The 15,369-nt window shown below is 42.5% G+C and overlaps 1 protein-coding gene across 2 annotated transcripts in view; it reads right to left on the bottom strand.

Annotated features, from left to right (window-relative positions):
• The window catches only part of GOLIM4 (golgi integral membrane protein 4), a 27,409-nt gene extending 12,046 nt beyond the window's left edge, over window positions 1–15,363 (bottom strand). For both annotated transcript variants that reach the window (XM_010716958.3, XM_010716959.3), the window contains exons 1-6: window positions 15,176–15,363; window positions 3,973–4,047; window positions 3,138–3,187; window positions 2,314–2,367; window positions 1,664–1,814; window positions 417–499 (exon numbers count right to left, since the gene is read on the bottom strand). In XM_010716958.3, coding sequence (XP_010715260.1) covers window positions 417–499; window positions 1,664–1,814; window positions 2,314–2,367; window positions 3,138–3,187; window positions 3,973–4,047; window positions 15,176–15,362 — 600 coding nt within the window. In that variant the 5' untranslated portion in view covers window position 15,363. The remainder of the gene's footprint in view (window positions 1–416; window positions 500–1,663; window positions 1,815–2,313; window positions 2,368–3,137; window positions 3,188–3,972; window positions 4,048–15,175) is intronic.
• Window positions 15,364–15,369: the final 6 nt, after the last annotated feature.

Below are 15,369 nucleotides of genomic sequence, written 5' to 3'. Positions count from 1 at the left end.
AAAAAAAAAAAAAGAGCATGACATGTTTCACAAAGTTTATTCTAAGTCAGGAAGCCTAGGGGGTTCTGAACTACGGACATCATTTGATGCATTTCAAAATGCAACACTGTTTTTGGCAAATGCACAATCCATTACTGACAAAGTCAAATTTCCAACTCAAATTTCTATACTAAATACTTCTCTTCCAGTTTAGTCTCTTCTTAAATATATACATATATTTATTTATTTAAAATGATCGTGTTCCTTAAGTGCAGGTGGCAAAAGACAAGAAATCCAGTTCAGCCATATTCCTCTCCCTTTTGCCACATTAGAGAAGCTACAAGTCTTTGTCATTGCCCATTTATTGCTGTTAAATCTTGGGATTTTTGTTCTATTTGCTAATTGTTCTGGCAGCTCTCCTTCAAAAGAAAACCTACCTTTACATCTTGTAACTGGGTATGAACATCTTGGTGAGCTTTTCTCAATTGTCTGTTCTCCTCCCGTAAATTGTACAGGGATTCTATTTAAAAGAAACAACAGAGGTTAAACCCAGTTCAGTATTATAACACTAAAGCACCACAACGGGAACTACCTAGAATCTACACAATTCCAATGTTAAACCTGGACTAGCAAAATGGTAGGATTTGCTTTCCTTACATCTCTCACCTATGCTATAAAGAATCTTACATTTTCAAGCAAAAAAAACACAACAAAAACCATAATGTTTGGTTAAATTTTATTACAGTGCACCCAGCCTGCAACTGGAACTGTGCACTGTCATTCATTCTAGGGACTGCAGATGGCAAAATTCATTATGGTAATCTGAATCTTTAAAATGCAGAGAGGAAGGCACCCTCCCCTCTTCCATCTTCCCCCACATTGCATCTGGTGAGTGAGAGTTTTATTCCAAAGGACTAAGCTATTATTCTGGAAGAGGTGCCCAGATGGCCAGCATATTTAAGAAGCTTTACGTTCTGGGACCAGGGAGAGGGGCTTCTCTTCCAACTTGTTACATTATGTTGATGTGGAATATTGCAAGCAGACACAAGCAAGCTCTGCCCACAGTCCAAGCTGTCAGGCTGCAATCCAGCTCAGCCCCAGAGCTTGCTGTGTGACTTCATTGGTGCAGAGCCAAGGCAGAACTAACACACACAGCCTTTGCCTGTGAAATACTGTGCAGACAAAACTGCAGACAGCTCCAAAACGAACTCATTTGTTAGTGACACATGGGAGAGAGTGGCCATGATGGGGAGCCCCTCACCCTTCTGTTTTATGCAATTGTATAATGAGGATTGGAGAGTTCTGCAAACTGCAAGAGATCTTTTTAATAGGAAACTGGGCACTAAGTGATAAAAATGAACACCTCATCTTGTAAGTATGCAGGTGCAATGTTTCAGAGAAGCTGAGAAATACAGAGAAAAGCAGATCTGTGAAAAATGAGGTATGTGAAGGCACTTCATAAAGAGGCACAATTAGATCTCTGATAGAAGTGACAAAAATCATTAACTTCCTTTTATAAAGAAGAGATTTCTGAAAGAGGCCACAGAAAATCATAAAGAAAATGTAACTAATAGGTCTGACACAGCTTACACCTCCTAATTAGTGAGAACAGACATTGTGCCTGTCTATCTCACATCACACAAAACACGACAGACACACTTAAATCTGGGCAGCCAACACATACCCTTCAGCTTAGAGATCTCCTGCTCTTTTTCCTGCTGCAGTTCTAAGTATCTCTGCTTGTGATCACTGAATGTTCTGCTGAACTCTTCTCCTTGTTTTCGGTGATCTTCCTCAAGGTTGGCGTGCTGTTTCTTTAGTTCTTCATGTTGACTCTGCAAATACCAAGTTGGACACTTGAACAGCTCTGTATTAGCATATCTGGCTAATATTGACTTTGGCAGTTTACTGAATAAGTCTAAATGAACACGAAGCATTCATAACAGGAAGTTTATTACTCAAAGCAGCGGATCCTCTCAAACTCAAAATGATCTCTGTGATGAGCAGCCTCCTTTTCTAGGGCTACGTCACCTCACCCAGCAGTTGCACTGTCCCACAGGGAGCTGCTGAATGTGTCTGAGAAATTCCTTAGATGCCAAACTATGTAAAGTCTGATAAGTCACTGCTCCATAGGTAACTGCATTTGAAAAGATTACATTAGCCAGTGGAAAGGCTGATTACTAAAAACCCCAGTAAATCAGCTTTCAGCAGCACTGCTGTACAAGGAAAGCACCATGAGTGTACTGACATTCTGGAATGAGATGACTGAGGCCATACACCCTTCAAGCTGCAGAATACCAGTGTCCTGTGAGACTGGATAGCTCAGTTACCCACCTTCAACATCTGGTGCTGGACACTCAGTGCACTGTATCGGCTATTTGAATCTTGCTGTAAAACAAACAAGCACACATTAGTATTAATCTGAACAATACTGTCATTCTCCTAGCCTCAATACATGCAGTTATCTAGGAGTCACAAACCAAAGGACATAACATCATCAAGAAACAAATGAAGCTCTTCACTTGCTTTGAAACATAACAAGTGTGTATATACATACAAGCATGTATATATATACTTACTGCAGCAACTATGCATTTTAATGTATTTTACTCAGCTCACAAAGTTCTCCCCACTTTCAGCCTGAAGCCTCCACAAAATAGTAGCTCTGCAGGTCTCTGGGTCCTGCCAGTAACAGCTTTCCTTCTGGCATTTGATATCTAAAACACTTTATTGTTTGGGTTTTTATTTTATTAGTAGTATTTATATGTGGTTTCCTGTTCAAAGACCATTTGTTAGAATGCTGTCACTGTTCTTTTCCCTGTGGACTGAGCAATGAAAAGATTTCTAACGCCTTCTTATTCCCCTGTCCCTTTAGAACTAATGACAGTGTTTGAATGACTATAATATAAACAGGAGGATATTTTCTAAAGTAGTTTTCTGGAAAGGTATTATTGCAGCTTATTGGTTATATCTCTTATTGCAACTCACATAATTAAGAATGGCAGAGGAGAAATGCGGTGAGAGCTCCTTCAATGAACACTTGTAAGACCTCTTTCTTTGAACAGCTGTAATTGCAGAGCACTGCCTTTTTCTTGCAGCCCACATAGCATCAAATATTACTGAAATCTCAAAAGCTGGCACTAGGACCGATGACTTACCCTTCCTTTATTTAGGGTTTCCTGTGCTTCTAGTTTATAAACAAGAAAATCTACAACATAAAAGGAAAAATATTCAGAACAAAGCCAAAAACTTTGGAATCTGTACTTAAATAACTTTTGCACAGAAAAACTTTCCTAAGAGCAGGATACAACGCAGTTACAATTTCCAGAAGATCTTCAGAAAGAGAGGAGCTTAACAAAATGCTCAAGTGCTGAAAAAGTATTTTCGTTCCAAAAAAAAAAATAAATCATAATAAATAAATAAATGAATAAAAACATATTTAAAGTATTTGTATGAGGTATAGGGGCAAGAAGTTCAAGGCTGAACACAGCCTCTCTCAGTAGTATCATTCAAAAGGAAGAGGACATCATGTGTGATTCTGTGATTTTTCTATTACAATAAAGATGAGTAGTTTAAAAAGTGAGAAAGTCAAGACTAAGCTGAAGTATAGGAAAAAAAAAAAAGGTCCTTTTGCTTCAATTTGGGATTTAACAATGACAAATTACCTTTGCATATCATGAGGCAGCTGTCCAGCAGATGGCACCAGGCAGCCATCAGGAACCCCATCAAACTACGTCATTTTTGGAAATGCTCTTAACCTTTGCTACAGCAGTTATTTAATTCATTGGCTGAGTCATCAGTTTTAAGAATAACAGAGACTTACACAGTTTGCCATGCTGTGGTGATCTGTAACGAGTACTAAAAACACAATCTGCTGATCTGGTCCAACTGGTTTATTAAATAGTAATTCAAGATTGAACAAAACGCATCTGAAGGTACTTTTTTCTAAATACCCAAGTTATCACAGAAATAAAAGGAAAAATAATGTTTTACCTTCTTTTGCTTTCTTATGTTCAAGCCTTTCCTTTTGCAGTGATTTTTCTAATCTTGATCTGTGCTCATATACAACTAAGAAGAGAAAATTTGTATACAGTTCAGTTCACAAGTTATGGATGCAAAGAAAAGAAATCCAACCCCTCCCAGAATATTCCAAAGCATCAGCACAGAATGCGCCCAGAAAATACAAGTAGAATGAGGTCACAGGGTTAAGGACTGCTCACATCACTTGAGCTTATGTCTCTGCATCTGATATTGAACCTGAATTTGGATCATTTCCATTGCATAACCATAGAATGCAGTAACTATAATTTATTTGTTTATGGGGAGTCAGCTACAGTTGCTCTACAGGAAACCTACCCAATCACTTTTCCTCCTAGGATATATACATACACATTTTCTCACTCTTTCTTCTCTTCTGCCTTGTTTCTAAAGAGATAAGGACATAACCACGACAGCCCTACTCCCAGCATGCCAGAGGAGATCCTGCAGCACAGAGATTGCCATGGGAGGGACGCGAGACGGATGCACAAAGCAGAATGGCTGTGAAAGGTGCAGCAGCACACTACATTTGCTGTTTAGCCTAAGACGTGGAAAACCCAAGATCAATCCCTACGTTCTTCTGAAAGCTTCTTTTTCTTTTTAATTGTAGAGCCTGGATAACAGTAGGTTTGCAGCACATGGCAGCCACTCTGGGTCACAGCTCAGCACCAACAGACCAACGGTGCCATCCCCTGAGAGCTGACACAAGCAGACCCCTACCAAGGAGTGCACACATGGAGCTTGCAGCATTTCCTTGTCACTGTCCCCAGCAATCTGTGACCCTCAAAGACCATTGCTTACAACATTCCAAAAGAGAGTTTCCGTTTATGAATTTATCTGATTGGTTTACTTAACAAAAACATATATCTAATTTGCATTTGTCAAAGGAGTTATACAAATTAATGGAACCTGTGATTTTTCCTTCACAACTAGGAAACTCATTTGCTGAGTAGACCATTGGTGAGCATAAGCCTTCAACAGGAAGCCTCAAATAGGGATTTTTATCTTGGCAGCCACAGAAAACTCCTCTTGCACCTTAAAAAGCATTTTTAATTCCAGCAAGATGCATTCTGCAGGCTCTTTGTCTCCTGGCTTATCTCAAAGTGTTTACATTTTGGCTTAGGTGACAAGGATTGATTAGCAATCCAGCTTCTATCTCTGCTTTGCTATTCATCATCCAAAGCCAAGGGCATCAGTCAAGATGAACGAATGTATCAACATCCTCTGCAACAAAACAAGCATTTAATGAATATTCACAAAGTGACCAGCAAGTAAGTTTCCAGAAAAGAAGAAAAAAATGGCACCATGACAGTAATGGTTTTATCTGAGCACTGAAGATCATGAATTGCTGAACTGCATTGCAAAAGAAGCAGTGGTTGTAGCATAGCAACTCAGGAGAGAAATGAAAATCCATCATGGTTTCCCCTCCCACGCAATCAGGAGTGGAAATAGGCTTCTTGGCAATTAGACCAAACCACAAATGGATCTGGAGGTAACATTTCTCACTGTGCTGCTTTGTCTGCAAGCCAATCTCCTTCAGCTCCTCCCGGTGTTTTAACAAGCGTGGGGAGAAGCCCTGCACAATAAAGCCATAATGATAAGGGCAGGAAGAAAGGAGAAAAGGAATGCCACATCTCAGCTTTTAGGGACCACATTACTTTATACCTTTCACATCCAATTTTGGCTCTGCTAAGCTCTGGCTGCCCTGCCTTCACACGGCACTGCAGAACAGTGCCATTAACGTCCCTCTGGGTGGCACATCCCTCTGTCACTTCTGTGCTGAAGCCTTTGAAACACTGGAACAAAGGTCACCGTGTCCTAAAATAGCCCTTAGGGGGCCAAAAAGCAAGTGAGGAAAGGGCTGAGGGAAAGTTCCTCTCCTCCATCACCTCCTACTTAATTTGCTGGTTTAAACACATTCAGCAACGCTTTTCTCTCATCCACAGCAAGGTGATCTAACCTCAGAGAGCAAAGCCCGGCAACAGAACCAGTGAAATCACAGCTAATTAAGACATCTTCTATGTTTAATCAGGAAATATTTAACAGTTCTTGAATTAAGGTTTAAGACTTCTCTACCACCTTCTTTTCTTCATAAGGGGAGGAAGCTCACGATGTTCTCAGAAGCTTACATCACCACAACTGCTGCTGAACATTAATTGCAACACAGGAGTGGAGTGCTCTGATGAAGACAAGGTTATTTAATATTCATGGTTGGTCCCCCCTGCTTTGCAGTCAAACTATTAAGGAAAATAAGCTGCTATAGGATACATAAAAAAGTATTTCCAGTTTGCCATTATCAGCAGTTTTTCAGCTATGTTACTTTGGTATTTGGTCTGTCAGAAGCATGACCTGAGAGCATCTAAAGCACCCAACTCCCATCACCTTACACACTGAGAAACTGAGAATACACTGGGATTTAAACAAACACCATTCCAGTCTTATTAATCGCCACGTTATCATCTCTTCTGTAATTCTGCAGTCTTTCTCTGAGCTTAATGCCATCCTTAGTTTAAAACCAGCAGGTTTCAGTAGTCTTGGCAACATCCAATGGTATTTTGTCTCAGACTGTGGTGGAGTTGAACAGAACCAGCAGAGCGTGCCCTATCACACTGGCACCTTCCTAGTAATGCTATGAAGGTCTGCACAACACTGACATTCATTATAAAAATATTGTTACATCTCCAATTCTCATCACTGTAAGGAGAACTATTTAAAATGTGAACCCATGCAAATAACTTTTCTGTTCAGAGAAAACCCATTTCAATTAGACGAGAGAGAGCCCCCTCAATCCGTACAGATTTTCTAGTCCAATGATAATAATTAAAATTTTGATCTCAGAAGAGATTTTTTGACTCATCTGACGCTAATGTTTCATGCTGGGAGGACACATGATTAATACAGCAAGACTCTTGGAGCCCTGAGTTCTGCATGCCATGAAGGCAGTGAATCTGGCTTCAGACAGCAACATCTCCCACGCCGCCAGCGACCATCTGACCAGAAACATCCTCTTACAGCATGGGGAGCTACTGGATGAGCTCCCTGCCACTGCCCTGCCCCTACTGCAAGTGCTGAAGTAGAGCCACAGTAGGCTTCCCACATACAAACCAGAAAAGTTGTGTTTTATACCGAAAGCAGACAGCTACAGTATACCAAACGAAATATCGAACCTATTTCATTTTTTATGCCCTGTGTGTTTTCTGTTTTTAATTTATAAACAAAGAACTGAAATAGAAGCCAAGATAATGTGGAGCTGATCGTGCGTGAAGAACAAGCATTCTTCTGGCTTAATTACCGAAAAGTTTTGTACACAGGCAGGGATGGACTGCTCTCATTTTGTTCACTGCAAGCCACTGCGTGCAGCATCACATTTATGTTCCCTTTAAAACAAACTCCTACACTTTGCAGCTTTCACACGTAAAGAACAATCAGATAACAGTTTTGTCAAATTACAACCAGTTCCCACAAAGGACCAGAATTTCTCTTGGCAACTAAACCACGTGTTGGTAATTGTACTTAAAAATAACCACTGCCTTGACCTAATTCTCCAGTCATTTGTGTTGTGCGTGGCATTAATGATTCTGAGAAAGCACTCTGTATTTAACAGTGGGACCTCCTGCTTCCAGCTCTGCAAAATCCAACTCAGTCCCTGCTGTGTTGCCAGACGAGAACCATCACCGATGCTCCCTGTGGACACTGCCCTACATCAGGGGCTTTTACCAACCTCTGTACTGTTGAGTGTGGAAACAGATTAGAAAAGATATCAGAACCAGTACTGATCAAAGTCCAAAAACGCTCTGGAATGTGTGCAGGCTTTAGATAAGGACATGAAACTTTCACATGCTTATCAAACCTTCAGCTTTGCATCCTCAAACAGAAAGGAGGAAAACCCAAAGCACAACGTGCACGAGTGCTGCACATCTTAAAGGTTTTGCTTGCATGCAGTTGTGAAATGGGGCAGTGCTGGGGAATTTGGCACACTAATAAGAGTTCATCCCAGAAAGACACGCTTCCATTTCTCAGAAATAGTTTTGGCCTCCGTTCAACTATCAGGATGATGTGCAAATTAATTTCCAAACTGAAGTAAACATCTAAATTAACAGAATCCTATTTCAGCCTGCCTCGTGTACTCTCTTAGATGTAAGACCACCTCGAGGAAACAAAAAGGTTTAAAAACAAATCCCAAGCAAAAAATGGAGCGAAGAGGTGGGATGAGGGAAGGTATTTATCATGTTGGAGCAGCGAACATTTATTTTTAGCAGCAGCTATTCCAGTTTGAGAAGGATTATTAAACATGATTGAACGTTTAATCTCTAGCTGCTAGGCTCCAGACATGACTTTTATTTGGAAAAAGATCATATTTTCCATCCCGGAGGAGATTTCCTGTACACTCCAAAGATTTCTTCCAGCCTTTCATGCCACACATGGCTGTGACACAAGCAGTCACATTAAGATCTCACCTCCCATATGGCATTTCCTATGTCTATGCTGAAGTGGTTTTGTTAGTTCTCTTGTTTCAAGTAGTTCACACAAAAATCTATTTAGTGAATTTAGACTTACTTTTTAATTTTTATGACTGCATTTGTAAGATATCCTTCTGCCAGACACAATTACACGACTGTCATGACTGTTCAATTCCTCTGCTGGTGAGTTGCCTGAATGGTGCTCAAGTTATCCTTTAAATTACACGGGATGGTTAGCAGCTGCCCTTGTAGGATAACTCCATTTCTTTGTTTCCTTTTTATTTTCTTCCTTCCATTATTCTGCCATTTCTGTCATAACACAGGAGATCACTCTGTAGAAAACACACAACCACACAGAAGAGCTCCAGAGACAACAGCTTCCTCCTTCACGTCACCTCTGACTGTCTGGCTCTGCTCATCCATCTTTCAGCTCCAGGAAACAACAGCCTGTTCTTGCTCTCAAAAATCATTTTGGACTCCTTTCAACTTTATGAAGAAGTCCAGTGATTCTAGTGGTGTTAAAATCCTATGTATGTATATTTTCCATGTACATTTTTTCACATATATACATCCAGAGATTAGCAAAAACTGGCACTGAAGAGAAATGCTGTCGATTACCCACACAGCCCAACGGTCTATCCCAACTGACACCTACATCTGCTGGTTTATCATAACGGAATGTGGCAGAAAGTGACACAACAGCTGTAATTATCACCTTACAAAACTGCTCAACCACTTCCTCCGGTTCGTTCATGAGTGGTATAATGCGGGGGCAAGGAGCCAGCTTCAGGTGTATGCTCTGAAGAACTGCATACAGAAATGAGTTGTTTGAGACAGTGGTTCGAGATTTATTTGTTTGTTAAACAGAAGATCACTATAAAACCTTAAAATATGCATCCAAGTATGACGGATTAACTGAAACACTGACAACATCATTATTCAGTGTGGTGGGATGGATAGGAACAGATGCCCTCAGGAGCACAAGCAGGCTGCACTTATCTGTGATTACCCCTGGAAACGACTGCTGAACATGGGGACCTGAGTCACCATAGGGAAACAAGGCCAACTTTGGACCTCTTGGAGGAAACAAGAAAAACTGTGGAAGAGGAGATAATATAGTTGCAGTTTCTTCTTAGGAACTCTGGTTTATTCTAGACGGCCAAAAAAAGAACAGAATTGCATCCAGCACAGAAGACTTGTTCAAACAAAAAGCACTCAGACTGCATTCCCCTAGCACTGACCTCAGCCTCCAACATGACATGAAAGTCATGCCTTTAACTCAGTATTAAAGCAAACAAGAAACCCACCAACACGAGTCACCCAACAAAAGGTGAAAAGATTCTACCTTAATCATTCTGTATATTCTTTTTTTTCCCCCAGTAGTTTCAATTATTTAAGCTTTCATTGCAATTAAGCCTCAGAACAGGACTGACATTTAGCAGAACAGATTTAATTGCTATTTCTGCGCAAGGATCCTACTGCAAAATTATTGAACTATACTAGTCACAAATTGCTGGAGATATCTTCACAGCTATATAAGAGATGCTACAATGAATACTCAAACCTCAGAGTGGATGGAAACTGTCATGCAGTCGCCCCACCTAGATACATTGGCTGAGTATCCTGTATCCTGCTCAGCAAAAACAACCAGCCCGATGAGACAATGTGTCTGGCACGTTATATTTCAGACATAATCTTACAATTGTAACTGAACCTCTCTGGGAGTATGTAACCTCAGACATTAACTATAAAAAAAATTGTCAGTACAATTGCAAAGTCTTTTCCACCTTCTTCCACTCCTCCCACGTTGTGTGTTTAGCACAGCAAGCCATCACCTGAACTATGCTGCTGATGCATTCTGCACATGTATGTGCATCTTGCTGCTGTGGATCTGATGAAGTTCCAGCAGGTCACCTCCCAGAGGGGCCTCAGTTTAGGCTGAAAGGCCCAAGAAGCACCGAGGAACTCTACTGGCTTTTCAGCTGGAGCTTTGTAGTACTGGATCAGATAGTTTTGTGGAAAGCCACACGTTGTCTGCAACTGGCCAACTCTGACCTCTTGAGCTCAGAACCCCTGCTGGGTTGCTGCCCAAGATTACAGTACAGTCCCAGACTGCAGAGATCGCCTGAAGGCAGCAGATACATTAAGGCTCTAACAGAAAGATCAGGAAAATGAAGGTAGTAAAAGACACTAGATGTAGGCTGTCATTAGGATTAGAGATTAAGACAGATTAAACAGATTAAAACAGTACACAAGGAATTACCTAATGCCCAGAGGATGGGAAGACAGAAGTTGTGAGAGCTAAAAACCCGTTTGTAGATGCATTCATCTCGAAGCAGTCCAAGATACGATCAGGTTTGTCTACAGCTGTCAACACGTATCTGTTTCAGCAATGAAGTCTGTTCCTATACAGTCAGCAGCTTAAGACTTAGTTTGATGGCATCTTTGCAGGAGGCAAACAGTATCAAGTTTTGTTTTTATCATTTTAAGAAATATTAAATAAGATTGTCTTCACGTTTCAAACACATTAATGCTCAGAGAATGAGATTTAAAATAATCAGCTTACCAAGAAGATCATCATCTCAGCAGAACACCTTACAGATAACAATGGCTTTGGGTTTCCTTAGCAGCCAAGAGATTTTGTTTCATCTCAAAATGGAGCCTCTGGTTAATTCCCAGCGTGAAGTAGCCCTACTTTCTCCTGCCAATCAGAACTTTGTTAGGAGGTAAAAATGCCAAAGTTTGACATTTCCTTCCATGAGGTCTTGGTGGACGAGAAGCTGGACATGAGCCAGCAGTGTGTGCTTGCAGCCCAGAAGGCCAACTGTGTTCTGGGCTGCATTAAAAAAGGGGTGACCAGCAGGGAGAGGGAGGTGATGGTCCCCCTCTACTCGGCTCTTGTGAGACCCCATCTGCAGCACTGCGTCCAGGCCTGGAGCCCCCAGCACAGGAAGGACGTGGAGCTCTTGGAGCGGGTCCAGAGGAGGGCACTGAGATGATCAGAGGGCTGGAGCAGCTCTCCTGTGAGGAAAGGTTGAGGGAACTTGGATTGTTTAGCTTGGAGAAGAGAAGGCTGTAGGGAGACCTCAGTGTGGCCTTCCAGTACTTGAAGGGAGCAGATAAACAGGAGGGGGAACGGCTGTTTGTGAGGGTGGACAGTGATAGGACAAGGGGGAATGGTCTCAAACTGAGACAGGGGAGATTTAGGTTAGATATTAGGAGGAAGTTTTTCACCCAGAGGGCGGTGAGGCACTGGAACAGGTTGCCCAAGGAGGTTGTGGATGCCCCATCCCTGGAGGCATTCGAGGCCAGGCTGGATGTGGCTCTGGGCAGCCTGGCCTGGTGGTTGGTGACCCTGCACATAGCAGGGGCTTGAAACGAGATGGTCATTGTGGTCCTTTTCAACCCAGGCCATTCTATGACTCTATGATGATTCTATGTGACCTGGAAGCCTTGCTCTTGACTAGAAAACCTGCTCCAACGTGAGCTGTCTGAAGGACATGCCTAAGATCCAGCCTCTAACCAGCTAACCTTCCCATGCTGCCCACATCAGGCATTGTTCCCATCACAACCTGACCTTATTTCACGAGCACAAATGCTTCTTAGCTGAGTCCCAAAAGCTGTAAACACCTGAAAGAGCAGAACACCCTACAGCAACAGCCATATGCAGTGCTCTTCAGTGCAGACGCTAAACGATTTTGACACCTTTTCCAGCATCACTTTTCAGCTATCTGTACGTTCTGTACATTTAGGTCCTGCTTTTTTCTTCCTTGGTTGTACAGAAGACTCAGCCTGCTTCACGTGCTGCATTTATAAAGCAATGCCATAAAAAGCATAAAAATCCAAGGCTGGCTTTTCAAGCGAAATCAGAAAACGCTGCTCTGTCAGGCATGAAGAATTGGCAAATACCAAAAAGAAGCTTCCTAACACCAAGCTTAGATAAAAGCCCTGAAAAAATGTGAAGAGAAAATTGTAGAAGGCACAGCAGGAAGCGAAGGGAGTCTACACTTCAACTGCATCTGAGAATTCTTCATATTTTGGGCAGACCAAAAGCATTCAAGTCTAAAACTCTGGTGTTGAAATCTGACCAGATAAACAAACTTAGGAGTAACCTATGCTCCTTTAAGCTTTCAGAGACCAGCACAAACTTCACCCAGAAACCCCAACAGTGTTTCTCTTTGTGCAGCCAGGAGAGCAGCTCTTCTACAGGCCCGATTAGTCCCAGTTAAACCCAACCAAATGCAGAGGACAGACGGTATTTCACTGCCATCCCAACACCTCAGCCCAGCAGCCCTTCCAGGAGCACCGCCAGCCCAGCACAGTGCAGCTCAGGATCCTCAAAAAGTTGCCTTTTTTCCTTTTTTAAGTAAACAAAAGCCTACTGATGAAATGTTTGCTCAGGAAGTACAAGTCCAGGGTTCAATTCTCTCTTCTGCTGGTAACAAGCTTTAAAGTCTTATTCAATCACCCAGAAAAGAGCAGAAAGCACTGAGGAATCAGCCACTGTGAATACACCCACTCTCTCCCTCCTGGCAATGCAATGTAAGTGAACCAGCCCTTCCAGCTACTCCCCATTTAAAAGATTTTGGTGCACTCTTCAAGACCCAACATTATCTTAGAGAAACCGATTATGTCACATGGAAGAGATAAGCTGTGCTGCTTTAATAATAATTCAATTTTTGTAAAAGAATAATTCAAAAAAAATCTCTCTTGTGTCGCAAAGGACAGCAAAGAGATGTAGCTTTGGTCTTCATAGGGCTGTTTTTGTTTAGTGACAGAAACATTGTTGACTTAAAATCCGGACTATTTACAAGTTCAAAGCACAGTCAGATGCTGCACCTGCAAACACAAGGTTTTCTGTTAGCACGTCATGTTGCTTACACATCCCTGTTTAGAACTAATTCCCTCGTGTAGCTCCACACGAAAGAGTTTAACAAAGTGGGAAGCGTTCAGAAATAGCTCTGGGTCTTATGTATCAATAGTTCGCATGGTGTTTGTGAACCTCCAAGTCAACTGGGCAGAGCCCCCAAGGCCTCCGTGTTCCCACCACTAACAAACTCCTCCAGCAAAAACACTGCTGACGACCCAGAAGTCCATTCCAGAGAGCATCATACAAAATCTACAGGGATTCCTCCATGAACTTGTTGGGATAGCTGACGGTACATTTCAAAAGGGGAACATATGAATTAACAATCTGCATTCAACCTATCTGATCCAAAAGCCCATCTCTGTTTGCTTAGTTTGTTGCATGCTCCTCTTTGGCACTGCCAGAGCAACAGAGGAAGCTAACTTGTTGAATTTTAACCTGAGAACAAGATGTTCCTGTTTCCCCTTCAAATACTGTTGGCAAATATACAGAATAGCAAAAGTAGCCTTCTAGCCCTCTGCCACATACCCACCTCCCAGCCAAACATGCACACCTCGCTGGCAACTAAAATGAAAAGTTTTAATTATTTTCTGTTAGAGCGTTTCTGCTTGGAATTGAAAAACAAAGTAATGGAGCCCTCAGGTCACAGCTAAATACATTCAAGTTACAAATCATTATAGGATTATTCTATTAGACTCTTAATTCTGCTATCTCTGTATAAAACCTACACGCTTCTAGGCATGCTCTTATGTCTGCTCCCACACAGACAAGTCTGGTTGAAGATCACCCTGAAGTTACGTAGCGTTACAGTTGTTAGAGTAGTTCATTCATCTGTTTTACACAGTTTTGAGGGGAAAAAAAATCCTAAAGCTTTCTGAAACCTGGCTCTGGTCTTTGTATGTGTTGGTCTGATAACCTTGCACTTCACAGTTAAACAGGTGCTGAGGTCCTGCACCCCCAAGAGTGCTGATGCTTCGCATATCTATTTGCTTCTTTGCATCTGATTCCTGCATGTCAGAGATCAGCAGCTTTTCATCAAGTACACAGAGCCCACATCTGATGCATCCTTAAACCAAGCTGCATAAGAGCTTCTATTTATGCGACAGCTTTAAGCCAAGAAACTCAATATACCCATATATTACCCATATTGTTTATTTGAAATTTACACTCAAACTTTCTTTTTTTTTTTCCAGGGATTAAACATTCCTCCCTCTGTTGCAGCTATTTCCATGTTACCTGTCCTCCTGAAACTACAGCTTTGTGCTTCTGCAGCCAAACAGTCGGTAAGCACCATAGAACACACCTGCACACAGCAGGGGGGTTGAAACTCCATGATCACTGTGGTCCTTTTCAACCCAGGCCATTCTACGATATGATCCTATGAATAGAACAAGTACAGCTGGGACAGCACAGAGGCATGGAAGTCCCAGAAGTGGGGTGCTCTGTGCTGCTGAGCATAGCTGCCTTTTTCACTCATACCAACTTCAGCGTGTTGTGCGTGCCTTTGGGATTTGCAGGCAGGCACTCTACACAATGCGTGGGAGTGAGGGATGCCTGGATGCCTTCCTATACGACCTACTGCAAGGAACCTGCTTTAGCAGGGGATTGGACTCACGATCCCCAGAGTCTCCACCAACCCCTACGATTCTGTATCAGCGCTGTCTGACCCCGCTGGAGCTGGCACGTCTCACCACAGCAGAGCAGCCCCACAGCTGGCAGGGAGAGGAGGGAGAGAAGCTCCTCGGGAGCAAAACTTTGCGAGCGGTGGGGCAGCGGGAAGCCAGGCTCAGACGGAGAAGGGGGATGCGTGGCCGTAGGCGGGCAGCAGTACCTTGTAGCTGGGCCGACAGGGACTCCTGGTGCTGCTGGTACTTGAGCGCCGTGGCCTCAGCCTTCCGCAGCTGGCTCTGCAGCTCGTAGTACAGCATCGCCCCGTAGATGAAGCCGAACACCACGGTCAGCAGCACGAGGGTTTGGAAAATCCGCTTCTGCTTTCGGGAGCACATCCCGTTGCCCATGTCCCCC

This window comes from Meleagris gallopavo, chromosome 11 (assembly GCF_000146605.3).
Source record: "Meleagris gallopavo isolate NT-WF06-2002-E0010 breed Aviagen turkey brand Nicholas breeding stock chromosome 11, Turkey_5.1, whole genome shotgun sequence".
Classification (NCBI taxonomy): domain Eukaryota; kingdom Metazoa; phylum Chordata; class Aves; order Galliformes; family Phasianidae; genus Meleagris; species Meleagris gallopavo.
This window is presented reverse-complemented; position numbering and strand designations above follow the sequence as displayed.